Raw genomic sequence first — 16,200 nt, 5'->3', positions numbered from 1 at the left:
GCTCATTAGTACAGCATGACCATCAGAGCTGCAGACAACACCTTCTTCCAGACCAGGACAAGGGTGGCCCCAGGCCCACACAGTGTCCCATGCTAGCTCATGGTCCATGTTTAAGCAGCATTTGGCCAGGTGGGCAGAGCAGCATTGAGCGTGCCCAGGTGCAGCCAAGCCCACCTGACCTGCTCATGCCCGCCTCCCACAGACGGCCCCCTAGGCAGGACTTTAAAGTCTCACGTAAAGAGTAAGCTAAGGCTTCCAGTCAGCCAGCCAAGGGACCTGCTGAGGGTGTTCCTGGGAATGTCGGCACTGATCAGGAGCCCACGTCACGCAGGACCTGATAGGCAAGTGCAGGCAACACAGCAGAAAGAAGTGTGAGCTTAAAACTCAGATCCTCGAGATCATGTGCAGCAAAGCATATGCCAGTAAGAGCTCTGGCTGCAAAGGACGAAAGCAGAGAGGAACCTCTGGGGAAGGTAGTTGAGACCAGAGGCCCAGGGGTAGGCGGCAGCAGCACAGTCCCCTCTGCCCCCATCGGTTGCTTCCTTCTGCCCTTCTGACCCTGCACAACCAAAGTGCATACCTGGGACGTGCCCAGGAGGCAACAGGGTGATCTCATCTCACCAGCACCCCGCACTGGGGTCCACTTTCTGAGGGGACCACCTGGTGCTCAGGCAGCTGAGCAGACAGCCTCAGTCAGGATGGCCCAGAGCAGGCAGGATTGGCTTCTGTCTCCAATGGCACTGGACATTCACAAGCCCAAGTGGCCAGGAGCCATGGAGTCTTTACATAGGTCCCACTCTGAGAGAGCCGAGATTCACCCTCAACTCCTACACACAATCTCAGCTTGCGCACCTGTGCAGGAGACCTCTCACACAAAGCCTGTCCCCAGGAGGCAGCAGACTAACACAGCCCAAGAACCCAGGAGCAGCTGCACCTTCAGGCACACCCCAGTGTGCTCCTGAACCATACTGCTGGAGGGCAGGCCCACACCAGCACACGCTTGCTCCTCAGTCCAGGCCAGGGCTGGCAGAGCAGGGCCACACACCAGGCCCACCACTTGATTCTGCACTATAGTGGTCCGGCTTCACATGGTTCTGAAAAGCCTTTATAAATGGAGTGATGGGAAAAGAATCAGAAGAATGCCCTGTGACATGCCTACCATAGTTTGTTGTGGCTTGTCTCCTCCAAAACGCCCCTGCAACCTGCTGCCCTTTCAGGAAGTTGCCCACCATTCTGCTTCTGGCCCAGTGCTATTTCATAGAGGGAGGCCCAGGAGACAAACCAGCCTCATGCCCAGCCCCCATGACCACTGCTCCAAACCCAGCCCCTCACTGCTATCTGAGGCTCCAGCAAATGAGGGGGTGTGGGCTTCTCCTCAGCCTCATGTCCTGCCAGCCATTCCACTGGCCACAGCCATTACTGAAAAGCAAAGGCTTGGGGACAAGTGGCACAGGGCTGCAGGACCAGAGGGACAGTCTGGCAACACTCTGCCTCCCTCTCTCTCATGAGCTGTGTGTCCAGCTCTAATTACACAGGAAAATGGCTCACCTACATGACTAGAACTCAAGCAAAAGCACTCAACAAAAATGTGCCTGGTACCTCCACCCAGAATGCACCTGCTGCCACAGTGTGCCCAACAGCAGCCTGGCACTGCCCGCCGTCTGTCCCCCAAAGGAGCAGTAGGCAGAGCCACGGTGCACACTCGGTGGGTAACAAACAGGCAAGTGCCTTAGATCGGGCTCGGCCCCTCCTGGGAGGAAAGAGAGCAAACACAACAACCCAGTGTTTTCACAGAATCCATCAACAAAAACATCTAGGTCCCTTCTTCCGGTTTGTATTACTGGATAGAGTTTTATTATTTCTGCCTCAGAGCTATGCTTTTCCAGGCAATGTGGTTCTGCTTTTCCTAAGCAGCTCAGTTTAAAATAAAACAGGATTTCAGGAAAAAGCAGAGCTGTTATTTTGGGGGCGGGGCCTTGGTGTCAGGGCCCAGGCACCTCTACAGGGTGCCTGGGCCCAGGGCCACAGAGGCTGCTCCATCTGCAGACACACAGCTGAGGACTGAGGGACCAGACAGTGCCGGAATGGCTGCCCATTGTAACCACAACCTCGGAGGTTAGGGACATTCCCTAGATATTTATTTCCCATTGGTAGATGGATTGGACGGTTCTGCTTCACAATTTCATCTTGAATTCTTACAGTTCTCTGTCTTGGCTAAGATCCCTTTACACGAGGAGTGTTCCCAAGTTCTCTTCTCCCTGTCCCAGGCCGACTCGTCTGGCTCTCGGCAGTGGCTTAGCCGCCATGGCAGTGCTGCCGGGGAAGCCCTGCTGGGGAAGCCCTGCCAGCTGCTCCTGGCCGCATCCTCCAGGTCCCCGCTCACACTGGACCTTCTTCAGCAGTGGGGCAGCAGGCCCACATCCCCTCCCAGCCCGTGTGCTCCAAGCTGAGTGGTTGGCCCAGGACGAATGGACCCAAGTCCATCAGGGAGGCAGATGCACAGGCCCTGCCCAAGAGGGGGTGCTACACAAAAGGCAGGGCAAGGGGGCTCCACCAGGGACACTACTGTTTGGTGTCCTGTTGAGACCCCAGGATCACTGTTGGGGCATCTGCATGGGGTGCTCTCAAGAACAGCAGCAGGTGGGGCGGGGGGGGGAAAGGGAGGGGACACTAGAGGGAGAGAAAGTGAGTCTTAAGGGCCTGACAGAGGGCGCTAGGAGCCAGAGATCGTACTGGAAAGATAGCTAGCAGTCAGCGGGTCTGGGCTGCAGAGAGTCCAGAGCTCCAGTAGAGAAGCCATGGGGCCTGGGCAAGGCAAGGACAGCTGGAATCTCGCAGAGTCAGTAACCGTGCTGCCCATGACTGACTCTTTCACCGGCCCGACTGCTTGTCCTGTTCCATCTCCTCGTCGCCAGCAAATGCCCCCTCGTGGTTCAGAATCAGCAAGTTAGGCGCTGCCCCGCACGCACAGTCCTTGCAGGCCTGCTTCCCGACTGCCAAGCAACCGACAACCTTCAGGACTGCGACCCTGAGAGCAGGGCAGTCGGCCATCCAGCCGCAGAGGCAGCAGGGACAGTGTGCTCAGCCTGCATGCAAGGGCCGAGTGTCAATGGGCACAACCAGCCATCTGGCCTCCTGGGTCTCACTGTCTGGCTGCCCTGCAGACACACCTAGTATCAGGAGGGGGCCCAGGGCAAAAAGGGTTCAGAAAGGTCTGCTTACTAATTATTTGTCAACTATGCCCTCACACATGCTTCTGCACACCTGCTGACCCAGACCCTCCACCCCGTGGCTCTGCCACACTTCCACACCCCACCTCCAGCATCTCTGACTCCAGGCCTGCGCTCAGCCCCCAGACCACTGTGGTAACTCCCCTAATGTGTTGCTGTGAGGCTGAGCTCTGCAGAGTGCTTGTTATTTACCTTGTCTCAGGCTCTGGGGACCAGGACCCTGTGACCCGGCACTTATTCATGCATGGCAAATGGAAAATCCTTGGAAGACACTGGCCAGATAAGAAAAACTTGCAAACTTGGGTCACCTTGTTTCTAATGGCAGTATCAAGTGTGGCCTATCCCCAGTGGCCAAGGCTGGGAAAGATCAACCTAGGCCCACTGAGTCATGGGTGATGTAGGGATGGGATTCTGGTCAGAGCTTGTGCCAGGGAAGCTCATGGCTCACAACCAGAAAGACCAGAATGGGACAGGCAGATGCTAAGGAATGGGTGGTGACTTTTCAGAACCACACAGACAGAGCCTTTGGGTGGGTGGGTGGGTGGAGGAGGCAGAAGAAAGGGAGTGTGCCAAGACGCTCTAGCCAGCACCTTGTGGCCACCAACTCCACCTGGCTGGTTAAGTCCAGCACCAACTTAGAAAAGTTCATACAACTTAAAATTCCAATCTAAAATATTAAGTATTAGAGCATAGTTAAGATTGTGCAATTATTTCACATTTTAAAACAGCCTTCAACAAACATGTTTGAGATCAAATTGTAACTACTTTTAATGAATGACTGGAATCAGGCAGTTTGTCTCTGGTCCTGACCAAGTCACTCAGAGATGGTCCTCAGGACTTCCCACAGCAAGCCCCATGAACATGGCCAAAAAGTGACTTCCACATGGTCCACACAGCCAGTTAAAACTGAAGAACGGTAAGGTCTGAAAACTCAAGACTCTAAATTTGCAGACTAGAATGACTGGAGTGACTGGTAAATGAAAGAAAGGAAAATGTTCTCGACTGGGAATGGATTCCAGAAGTCACGACCTTCAGCATCTCCACTGTTTGGTTTTGGTGAGTGCTACGGTAAAGGACAACACCCTCCATATGCACAGGACTGATGGCTCCCCTCTGCTGCACCACCAGGCCATGTAGGGAGAGGCCTGGGGAAGACTTGTGGATATTAAGAATGACCCCAAGTGGGAAGGAGAGGCCTAGTGACCATCGGCTACGGTCACACACACTCATGGTGGGCTGTGTCAGGAGTCCGAGTCCAGCAACCTGCCTGCTATTTGAGGGTACAACCAGACACGGAGCTGCAGTCGCAGCCTCTCCCCAGCTCTCGTGCTCAATTTGTGAACTCCCATGTGTCCTGGAGCTGGCAAGAACTGGGGCATGCTGGGAGTGCCAGTCCATGCCTAAGACACTCCCACCCCAGTGCCTGCAGCTTGCTGGAGCAGGGTGGGCCCAACCTAAGGAAGTGTCCTTCCCAGAAGAGGAAAACATGGACAGAAACCACAAGGCCCACAGCACCACCGAGACTGGGCTGTTGCGGCCACAAGCCAGGGAATACTAAGGAGGTGGGAAGGACCCTCACCCAGAGCCTTCAGGGGAGCGGGGCCTGCACTGCCAGTGTTCTTCTTCTGCCCCCAGAATCATGGGAGGGTGCATTTCTTTTATGTTCGGCTCCCAGCAGAAACCAGTGGTCTTGGGGGTCAGAGCACAGAAACAGTCTCTCCACTTGAGAGCTCAGCTGCAGTGTAGACACCCTTGTGTATACTGGCTTCCAGTCTTCTACTTTGTGAGAACATCTCGGCTCCTGCTCTCTCCCACAGCTTCCCAGGAGAGCCTACAGGGCAGCTCTGAGCTCCTTCAAAGGAGCATCCAACAGTCTCCCCAAACCACTCCTTTTGACACTCTCCACAAACCCTCCCCAGCAGGGTGGGATGAGGTGGGCTCTGGGCCAGGGACCTCCAGCACAGCTGGGTCCCTGAGAAGAGCATCTGGAGGTCAGTAGGAATCTGAAGCCCCCTCCATTGTTAGGGACTGCCAAAAAAGTGCTTCCACAACTCAGAAGGCACAAGTGACGGGGATTTAAAAGCCAAATTCCCATTTCAACAGGGAGAATGGACCCCTCTGGACTGCTCTGACCTCCTGCAGGGCAGCCCTCGAAGCCATTCAGCCTTTCCTCACACACTTACTGTGTCACTGGACCCCAGCCAGCCCCAAAGCAAGTGACACTGCCTGGGCACCTCCTCTTTGGCCGAGGCCATGTCCTAGGCCATTCGGTATGCTGCAAGAGCCACAGGAAGAGTGCCATCTGGTCTGAAAGACACCTGGGATATCGAGGGCCAAAATTCTTTCAGTCCCAAATCCCCTCCGAACCAGAGGCAGCAACCAGTGGTGTCAGCAGCGGTGAGGCCTCCCGTCTCAACGCTGGCATGAACAGGAGCACATGCAAAGGTCACCACCTGTGACAGCTCCCATCTTCAGGCCTGGGTGGGGCTGGACTCCAGGTTCTCCAGCAGCCATCAGGACTGAGTCACCCCAAAAGGTGAGTCATAAATATGGCTCATGAGCATCACCTCACAGGGCTCCAGGATAGACAGGCAGAGGCCTCCAATCCCAAGCACCTTTTTGAGCACCTGCTGGGGTCTCGGCCGCCCAGTAGGCCCAACTATAGGAGGCATATGGTGGTCCCTCCATAGGTACCAAGAGAGGCCTGCTGGCTAACACCCCCTCGACTGCCACCCAGAGCTCCTGTGCTTAGCATGGTGGGGAGGGCTGAGCTTTAGGTGGTGAAATGTCCTGATGGCCAGTCGGCCCTGCAGGCAAGAGTCCAGCAGAGGGGCCAGTCCTTGACGATGTACTATAAGCTGAGCTCGACTTTGCAGAGGGCACACCTGATGTCACAGCAGAGCTGCTGTGGAGCATGTCGAGCCCCAGGGTGGCAGGACACCACTGCCAAGACACTTGTCCCCTGAATGTACCTGCTTCTTTTCAACACACCCGGTGCTATCTGGCAAGGGCCCTGAGTTGCTGGACAGCTAAATGCCCAACAATTACACCCTAAACTGCCTCAATCTTTCCTGGAACAGGCGCCAGCAGATAAACAGAGACTTCTTCTCGGTCTGGGGATGGGAAGAGTCCTTGAGAAAATGAAGTCCCAGCACTGCTAACAGCAAAAGGACTGGGCCTGGGAGACAGCCAAGGCACAGATACGGCTGGAAGTGCGGGAGGCCGGGGGGTGGACAGGGAGGTAGACGACAGCCAGCAGGACCTCAGCCTACACAGCTGGAGGAGGGGCTCACACCCCCACGGCCACTGCCCCTCCAGGAAGATGTGGTGGACAAGACTTGACCCTTCCTGGCTCCTCAGGCCCAGTTTCCTCAGACTTTGAGTTCAAATGACAGAGGACCCTGTGGCATCCCTGGACTCCTGTGGTCACCAGCATTCCTCAGAGCACAGCACCGGTCCCAGTCCCTGGAGGTTAAGAGGCCACACCTCCAGTCTCCAGAGTTTAGAAAGAGGAAAATGAAAGGCAGGAGAGGAGAGTGGCACTTTTAATATGTCTAGGCACTAGGGGAGAGTCAGCCTTAAAGGACTCCCCAGAACTCAGGTGGCACCTCCAGGCTCCCATCTGCACCGTGCCTCAGAGGCCCAGACCCTGCAGTGGGGAACCCTGGCCACGGCATGGGTGAGCACCAGGGTGGTGCTCCAATGTACGTTCCCTTTGAACGTGGGCTGGCTGGCCTTCGCAGCTAGCTGGCTCTCAGCAAGTCCTTCTGAGGACAGCAAGAGGCTACCTCGAGTCCAAGAGTTCAAATCGCTCGCAGATGGTTAGGGTCAGCTGTGAACACAATTCTTGAAGGGAGTCTTTCTCCAAGTGACACAACACCCAAGAATCTACACTGTGCTCCAGGAGCCCCGGGAGTATGGCTACAGGAAGGAGGACAGCCCAGGCTTGCTGCTCCCATGCTCCAGGTGGGCGGCGCCACAGGAGGAAGGGGTGGGCTGGGGGTCTTCATCAGTGACCCCTCAGCCCTTGCTGCTCCACAGATGGAGTTCCAGCTCCATAAACTCCATCAGGGACATATCTGAACTTGTTAAATGCTCTAAGTAAAAACTGCAGTCATTCATGACACAAGGGAGACATGAGCTTTCTGGTACTGACAGCACTACAGGACGGGTCCCTGCACCACTGGCAGCCCGGGCACTATCCTCACAGGCCCTGTAGATGCCACTCTAAGCCCACAGCCACCTTGGGGCTGGGCCATTGCCCACCCTGACAGGCAGGAAACTCAGCCTCCAAAATCAGACTCACACTGCTTTGCTGTGCATCCACAGCCCCCACCAGCCCCCACTCCCAGTCCCTGAGGACCTCAACAGAAGGAAGGGAGGCAGAGACCACATTTCCCATAGCAGGATGCCCTCTACCTCCAACAGCAGGGCACGTAGTCCCTGAGCAGGGCTCCAGAGTCGGGCAGACTGGGGCCAGGTGGTCATCTCCGTTATGGACTACCCACATGGTCCCAGCAGAGGACCCAAGACTCAGTACCCTCTACCAAATAGGACACTGGGCACCTCATCTGCTAGAAAATGGAACAGGGTCACAGGAGGAAATAACCCACAATCACCCTAGAAAAACCTGGAGACATCAAATACAGGACTGCCTGCCAAGGTGTCGTCACCACACAGGGAAGCCTGAGCCTTAGAGCCACACAAGAAGCAGGGCAGCGGGAGCTGGGACTGGCTGGAGGAGCAGCCTGCTCAGAGCTGTGGCCCCAGGCCAGGCCCTGGGGAAGCCAGCGGATAAACTCCTCCCCACAGCTGAGGCCAGCAGGGCCAGTGGGTGAGGAAGAGCAGGTGCTGCAGTGGAGGAAGGGTCTCGAAGCGGGGGTGCAACCTGCACACAGAGAAGATCCTGCCTAGAGCATGCCCTAGCCAGAGGCCATGTCAATCAAAAGTCAATAGCTGAGTGTCTCGGGAACAAATATACAGCATCCTGATTGTCAGGAGAGACCTCATGACTCCATCATTCACCCTAAACCTGGCCAAAAGGACCAGTGCAGGAGACCCAGGATGGGAGGACCAGCCAGGACCTCCAGCCTACAGACCAACAGCACCAAGAAAGGCATGTGGCTATGTAGCCATGGCCCTGGCGCTGGCATAGGCATTACCTTGTTTGTTATTATTAGCTCCCATTTGCAGTGGGGAGCGGAGCCTCAGAGGCCGCCTGACTTGCCCAAGATGCACGGCCAGTAAAAACAGACAAAGATAGAGGGGGCCTGGACGCCCTTCTCCCAGCCAGCCCTTGCCTGGGACAGACCCGTCAGTAAAAGTGAGAGGAGAGCTGCCCATCAAGCGGCACCAAGAAGCCTGGAGCCTCACCTGACTTCAGGAATGACCTCCCTTCGAAGCACCAGGAAACTGTCCACACCAACTCCTTCCTCACCAGCTTCTGTTCTGAGGGGAAGTAGTTCCAGGAGAGTCTCAGTTTCTGGGCAGCTCACCTGGCCCTCAGCCCAACACCTACTGAGCGCTGACCACTTCCCCACACTGTGCTCATGGCGCCCCAAAGGAGACTCTGAAAGGACTCGCCTTTTTTTCTTCTTTTCTCTTTTCCCCTATTCAGACCAATTTTTAAGGACCATGCCTCCTGCCGCTCACTGCCTGGTGTCTATGCAGATGGCTAAAGGCCAAGGCTGGCCAGCAGCTACCATTTGTTGCTGGCATCACCTCCTCAACTTCCTGGATTTGCTGATTCACTGCCCTGGTCCCAGTTTTCCTCGCCTTGGCCACTGTTCCGGGACCACTGTGACTCTAAAGGTTTCCAGGACTTTCTGGCTTCATGCAGCGCACCCACATCACCATTCCACTCTTTCCTTTTGGTATTGTCCACCAGTTGATGGGTGACACGAGACAGCAGCACTGATTCCACAACTGGCTGTGCCCAGTGGGGGCTTTGAGGTGCCAGCATAGTGGCAGGGGACGACAGGTGGGGTGTGGCAACATCCAGTGGGCCTGTCCTTGAGGCAGACTGGTGTGGAAGTCCACAGAAGGCACAGCACGGTCCTCGCTGCCCTCCACAGCTCCCCGAGTCAAAGAGCTGGGAACAGGAGACTCCAGCCACCTCGACACGTAGGAGCACCACTGTAGCTAAGCAGCCCCCGCAGGGCCACATCACTACACCTAGGCCAAGGACTCCCCACTGCCCAGAGGAACCAGACAGCCACCTGCAGTGCACCCTCAAAGCCAGCAGGTGGACAGAGGAGATGAGGCCACACTGGAAGCACAGCTTCCTCCTCAGCCCTGCCTCACTCACCCCTTAGGGTGAGAGCAGTCCTCATCAGCCCCCGCCAGGCACAGAGCCCATGGCTCTCAAAGGCCACAGTTGGGAGCAGCTCCTTCCATGCCCTCTGCCCCCTCATTATCCAGTCTGGCCGTGAGGCCATGGGATCCTGAACTCCTCAGGCCTGACTGCTGAGCAGAGAGCTCGGGGAGGCTCAGCGCAGATGACCGACCTCCTGGCCTGGCATCTGTTCCTCTGGCCCAAAAGGCAGGTGCTCAGTACAGTGTGGCAACCTCCTCTCAGTGCGACCCCAAGTCGAGCGCACGGAGAAGAACCTTCCACCTCGACACAAGTTGGACTAGTCAGAGCTCCCAGACTGCCGAGGGAAACCTGGGCCTGAGCAGGACAGCATCAAGTGTCCTCACAGGTGCTCTCCACTGTCCTTTCCTTGACCCAGGAGATGAGGCACCTGGAGAAAAACACTGCCAGCCTCGGCTCCTCGACAGCCTAGAAGGGTCCCTGGGCTAAAGGACCTTCACCTCCTTCATCAGCAGCTCCACCTGAGCTTACCAGCACCTGCACACCGTAGGAGTGGGCCTGGCTGAGCCACCCCCAAGAAACATCCGCACTGCCAAGTGAAGGCACGATGCCCACTGCCCAGGAAGAGGCACATTGAAGAGATGCTAACAGAAGCGCTTTGGAAAGGCCCCAAAACATGGTCACCAAACCATGTTCCAAACTTGATGCTACTAGAAAGAAGCACACAACTGCCCAGAGGTCACGACGGCTCAGCTCACTGGAGCTGGGGCCACTCCGTGAGCTTTCAGGTCATCGCTGGAAACTGAGAAGGGCAAACACATTCCACATTTGGTTGTTTAAAGCTGGTCACACAGTAACACATCAAATGTCGAACTGTGACAAGTAAATTATACTGCAATAAACTGTTTAATAAAAGGGGAAAAAAGAGGCTTGGGCAGAAGTTTATTCAGGGAAACAGAGACATACTCAAGGGAGAGTACAGGCCATCTCCAGAGCGAGGAGCAGCCTCCATCTGCCACATCTTAAAATGTCAAACATGAAAGTTTTCAAATGTCTTCACTTGACTGCATGCTAACTCATCTACCCTAAGGACTCAACGAGGAATCGTGGAGTATTGATATGTACTATTGTCCACTGCATTGGGTACTCTGAGGAACAAAATGGATCTAATGGTTTTAATACTCCAAGTCTTTCATTTAACCTTTCAAAGGTACACTGAAAACAAAGAGATCCAGACGACCCACTGCCTCCTCGGCTGTCTGGAGATATGTCTGCTGTGGGCCAGGACACTGCAGCAGCATGGAGCGTGGCGGCCCAGGGACCCATGGAACCTCCTCACAGAGCTACACGAGGCCCTTCAGACACCGCTGCTCCAGCTAACTGGACCTCGGCAGGTCCCGTGAGGGACTGCTTCTTCCAGGCCCTTTCTTAGAAAACCACAAAGTTCTTCCCAGCCAGAGGCTGCATCCAGCTCTCACCAGGCTTCTACCTGTCTGAAAGACTCCTCTGCTGTGACTTCTGAGGCACAACACTAAGGAATTCACAGGGACAACAATGAGAGCTAAGCACACAACACACTCGTCTCCTGAATCATCAGTCAGCACTCGAGCTCCTTGCCACCGGAGAAAACAGAACCAGGAGAGCGGGCATCAGGGTCCTGGCATCTGTGCCACGTAGCATAGTCGGGGAAAGTCCTCAGTCTTCCCTTGTCCTGCCACAGCCCATCCCCAAGAAGGCAAGGGACCCACAGGAACAGCTATCCAGGGCAGTCCCCAAAGTCTTGCTCGGCCCAGGCAGGAGGATAATTCTGAAACCAAACTGTAGTAGTGCCTCACCTGCAAACCACCAGCTCCTGCACTAAGGCGGTGCTCAAGCCGACAGATGCTAGGCAGTCCACACTGCCTACACTAGGCCTGCCTTCCTCTAAGGGCTCTGAGCCCACGCTGGGCAGGAGGTAGATCCTGAAACATGCCATGTCCACACTGCAAGAAGCCCCACATCTCCACCTTACGAGTCTAAGATTCAGGAGTGAACATTCTGCTCCCTCCCCTAAGGAAAATGTGGCTTCCACAAGGATCGCAGGGACATGCCACTCCACTCCAAACGGGAACTCTCACCACTGTGCAGTGAAGCCCCTTGCCTTGGACAGGGCAGCCAGCTGGGCCTTCCAATGATCCCAGCTCAGGCTGGAGCAAAACTACCCTTGAGCCTAATAAACCCAGAGTCATGAAAGACACCCACCTAGTTCCTTCCAAGAGCCCTTTTCCACAAGCTGGGCATTCTAGGGGCCACAATGCCAAACGGGGAGGACACTGCTCTCCTACCCTTCATTCTCTGGTCACCTTTTGCCCACTCCCTAACACCATGGCATCTTTGGGCCAGGAAGCACCAGTAAGTAAGCAATTGGGGTGTGTTAGGGCCTACAGATACCAAGAGGCTCCTTGAACAAAGTCCCTCTAGCTGCTAGATGAGGCTGCTCTGATAACCCAGGGCTGTTCCACAGGCTTCCCACACAGACTTGCTACGCCTGGGACCCTCCAGCATCAGGGCTCCTTTTCTCCCTGGAGCCCTTGCAAGAAAAGGGTTTCAGAACAAAACTGCCCTGAGCTCTATGGATATGGTATGAGTCACACAATGAGGTTGTACCACCAACCCCAAGGGCAACGAGTCCACCCAAGACCAGAGACAGGTGACACCTGATTCAAGAGTGCTCAGGGAAAGTCACTCAGTGCTGAGTGACACAGATAATCCTATGTTTTGGATCTCAACTTAAAGCCCTGAGAAGGTGCTAAGAAAGAACTAACTAGTATGTTTATAATCATTTTTCTTTAGCTTCGTTACAATTTTAAAAATGTTTCTAATAAAATTAAAGAATTATCTTTTAACAATATGAGGGGAAATATATTAAAAAGTACAGTATAAATTCCTCATAGCTTTTAAAAACCTTTTAAAAATTAATTGTAACCATTTCAATCTACAAGCTCTTGAGAAAGACACACTAACAGTCATCTATTTCAGTATTTCTCAAACCAAGGGTTGCAAAATCAGTGCAATATGCTGTAAGATGTCTTGAGAGACAGCAGAAAAGAAGAACAGAGAAACCCTTCTGCTAAAGTGCTCTAAAGTCCAGGTGTGTGTCAACAAGGTATAATGCCACCAGTGTATAGATATGAGCTGAGCCGCTAAAACATCAAAAACTAAGAGAAAAACCATGAGTAGGAGGCCGAGCCTCTGCCACCCTGACCATGAGCAAAAAGCAAGACCACAGAGACAATAGTCAGCTTCCACCAGGCCCTGTGTGGCCCTGTCACCAAGACGCAGAAGGACCGCAGAAGAACTGGGTTCTCTTTGGTTCTGTTCCTTTGGCTCTGGCTCTTACTCAAAGCAGCAAGTTTAGATTTATATAATACAACCACCGCAGCACTCAGCCACTGGAACCTTGATCCAAACAGATTATCTAGGGCAAGCAGCCTCCTCTCAGTGCACTCCAAGGGGTCGAGAAAGAGTTGGAGGGCTGTGTCTGCCCTGTGTCCAGTTCTCGACTCTCCAGAGCACAGTGCCACGCAGAGGAGAAATACAAACAGACCTCTCGTAGGATAGCGCTCGTGCCCCCAGGATAGGAGCAAGTGTGTGCAGCCTCTCCAACCTTACCCAGCTTGGCGCCACAGAACAGAAGGGCCATCCAGATCCTGTCTCTGCCAGGAGCTGTCTTCAAAAGGCTGTGAAAACAACCCTGTGCCCAGTCTCACCCTCTCCTGGCCAGCAAGGGCCTCCCTGGGGCCTCCATTAGAGGCTCTTCAGCAGCTACAGAATTCCTACCAGGAGTGTTCGCTGGAGGGCTGCTCTTTTCCTCTCCAACTAGAGAAAGTAAGTGGTTGGAGTGTGACAGCAAGAGCAAGCCCACCTTGTCCTGACCCACAGCTATCTGCACAAGCCCCACCAGCAGCTCATACACACACAACCAGAAAATAATGACAAATTCAGGGGAGCTCCCCTATGAGGCAAAACCACGGCACAATCCCACAAAGCCAGGACAGTAGTGCCAGAGCACTGCCCTGCCTGTCTTCCAGGCACCTGCACGGCCACCAAGAGGGAAGCCAGCCCTTCCCTCCCAGCTCCCTCCTGCAGGCGCCATCACACCCAGGCAATGCTGGAGAGAAGGCAGGGGAGCCCCAGCCAGGGGACGGTGGGCAGATGTGAAGTGAAGACAGGAGAGAACCTACCTGCCCGTCCTGGCCGACGTGGTGGATCTGTAGATTGCCCTGCAAGCAAAGGGAAAAGGAGACACTCAAGGACAGAAAAACAACACGATGACCCACGCAGACAGGCACAACCTCCCATGCCATCTGGAAACACCTAGGAATCACTAATTCTACAAAATCCAACCCCATGTAGCAATGAAAATTAAATATATATATATTAAGCTTAGTCTCTAGGTACTTATTTTTTGGTAAAACAAAACGTGCACCCATTCCCTCTACCCTGACCCCAAATAAGAATCTTTTTTTCTTTTTAAACCTTTATTTGAAACACTCGAAATACTTGAGCAATGCAAATGGTACCGAAACAGCACCAGCATGGCAGGCCCGAGCACCACATGGCACTCAGACCACACTTCCACTCCTCGCCAAATGAGCTGGGCTAGGCTGGTAGACTCTGCTCCATGTCACTACGCAGACAAAGTAATTACTTCATGTTAAACAAACAACATGAAGGTAAGGATTTCTTGTGATAAGAAGACTGTCTCCATGGGAGGGAAAGGAAGAGTAAAGGGAAATTGCATGGAAATGAAGGGAGACCCTCATTGCTATACAAAATTACATATAAGAGGTTGTGAGGGGAATGGGAAAATAAACAAGGAGAGTAATGAATTACAGTAGATGGGGTAGAGAGAGAAGATGGGAGGGGAGGGGAGGGGGGATAGTAGGGGATAGGAAAGGTAGCAGAATACAACAATTACTAATTGGGCATTATGTAAAATTGTGGATGTGTAACCGACGTGATTCTGCAATCTGCATTTGGGGTAAAATTGGGAGTTCATAACCCACTTCAATCTAATGTATGAAATATGATATGTCAAGAGCTTTGTAATGTTGTGAACAACCAATAAAAAAAATAAAAAATTAAAATAAATAAATAAAAATAAAATATACTGTTTTTAATGCTAGAAAATTAAGAAAAAACACTAATGATCTAAAGCTGAGGAAAAATGTTGGCACCCTTATGTTGTCTTGTATTATAATAAAAATAGTTATTGGCTTTATTAGAAATAAAATACCCCAAATCGAATTTATATGTTAATAATAGCAATTGTCCAAAAGAAAGATAGTTTGATTGATGTTTTCCAGAAGAGTCAAATTTAAAGTATTTGTCTATGTTCAAATATTTCTTCATCATTTATTGATAACTAATATAGTGTCAATTTTCTATATTGGAAAAAGACAAAATATCTAAAACAGTTTTTAGGCACAAGTTATTCTCATAATTATGAGAGTGATTGGAATATGACTAACCTAGGCTGAAAATTATCATTAATTATTTGGATGCTAAATTAAAGGGAAATAAAACCTGGTGCTTATATAGATTTTGCTTTTTTTGTAAAGATGCCATATCTATATATGCTTATGGCAGGCTGAATAATGGCCTCCCAAATGTGTCCACACCCTACTCTCCAGAATCAATGAATATGTTACCTTACATGGCAAAAGAGACTTTGGATGTGATTAAGGATCTTCAGAAGGGGAGATGATTTGAGTGGGCTCAAAGTAATCATAGGGAAGTGGGAGTCTCAATAAAAAAAAAAAAAAAAAGAAGAAGAAGACTGTCTCCATATCCTAACTTATCACAAAGTCACCATTAATGCTACAAGCAAACTGTTGTAATTTATTGTATTTGATTCTTAATGGATGGAAATAAAAATAATTCACAGATTGATTTGAAAGCTGAAGAAAGAATCAAAATCGAAAGTAAAAACTGAAATTCAAGAATGAGCACACAGGCTATTTTAGCATAAAACAATAAAAAAATTTGTATTCATTTTTTTCTTTTACTGCAGTATCTATTTTCTCTCCTTCGAGTGACTACAAGCACCTGCCTCTCTTACAAGCAAAGTAAAAATTCTGATTGGATGCCTGGGCCATCTAGAAAACTGGAGAGTCAGGACTGACATGCTAATGGCAATGGCTGTCTGTCCGCCCCTCCATGTTTATGCCTTTAATGACAACCCATTCCCCCAAGTGCAGCACAGCACTCACCTGGCCAACCTGCCCATGCTCTGCTCCCATCCCTCAGAGGCCTGCTCCCTGTGGGACACCAGCTTCACACTCACTGCCCCTAGCACCTCGCCCTTGCCAGCCAGGCCTAGGACTCTTCCACCCCTTCATCAGTCCTCCAAAAAGTACCCTGGTGATGCTAAGGCATGATAGTCGGCCACGGAACCCTCACCCCATGCTCCTTTCCTCCTCTCTGAACCCTTCCCTCTCCCGCTCCTCCTGCCCCCTCCCTCTCTTCCTGCCCCCCTTCATCTCTCCCCTACATCTGCTCCCTCTCCCGCTCCTCCTGTCCCCCTCCCTCTCTCCCCTGCACCTGCTCCCCCTCCCTCTCTTCCTGCTCCCCTTGTCCCTCCCCTACATCTGCTCCTTCTCCCTCTCCTCCTGC

At 52.6% G+C, this 16,200-nt stretch overlaps 1 protein-coding gene across 12 annotated transcripts in view; it reads right to left on the bottom strand.

Annotated features, from left to right (window-relative positions):
• The window catches only part of Banp (BTG3 associated nuclear protein), an 85,792-nt gene that overhangs the window by 4,083 nt on the left and 65,509 nt on the right, over positions 1 to 16,200 (bottom strand). For all 12 annotated transcript variants that reach the window (XM_040280170.2, XM_078032799.1, XM_078032801.1 and 9 more), the window contains one exon: positions 13,767 to 13,805. In XM_040280170.2, coding sequence (XP_040136104.1) covers positions 13,767 to 13,805 — 39 coding nt within the window. The remainder of the gene's footprint in view (positions 1 to 13,766; positions 13,806 to 16,200) is intronic.

Source organism: Ictidomys tridecemlineatus, chromosome 15 (genome assembly GCF_052094955.1).
Source record: "Ictidomys tridecemlineatus isolate mIctTri1 chromosome 15, mIctTri1.hap1, whole genome shotgun sequence".
NCBI classification, from domain to species: Eukaryota; Metazoa; Chordata; class Mammalia; order Rodentia; family Sciuridae; genus Ictidomys; species Ictidomys tridecemlineatus.
This window is presented reverse-complemented; position numbering and strand designations above follow the sequence as displayed.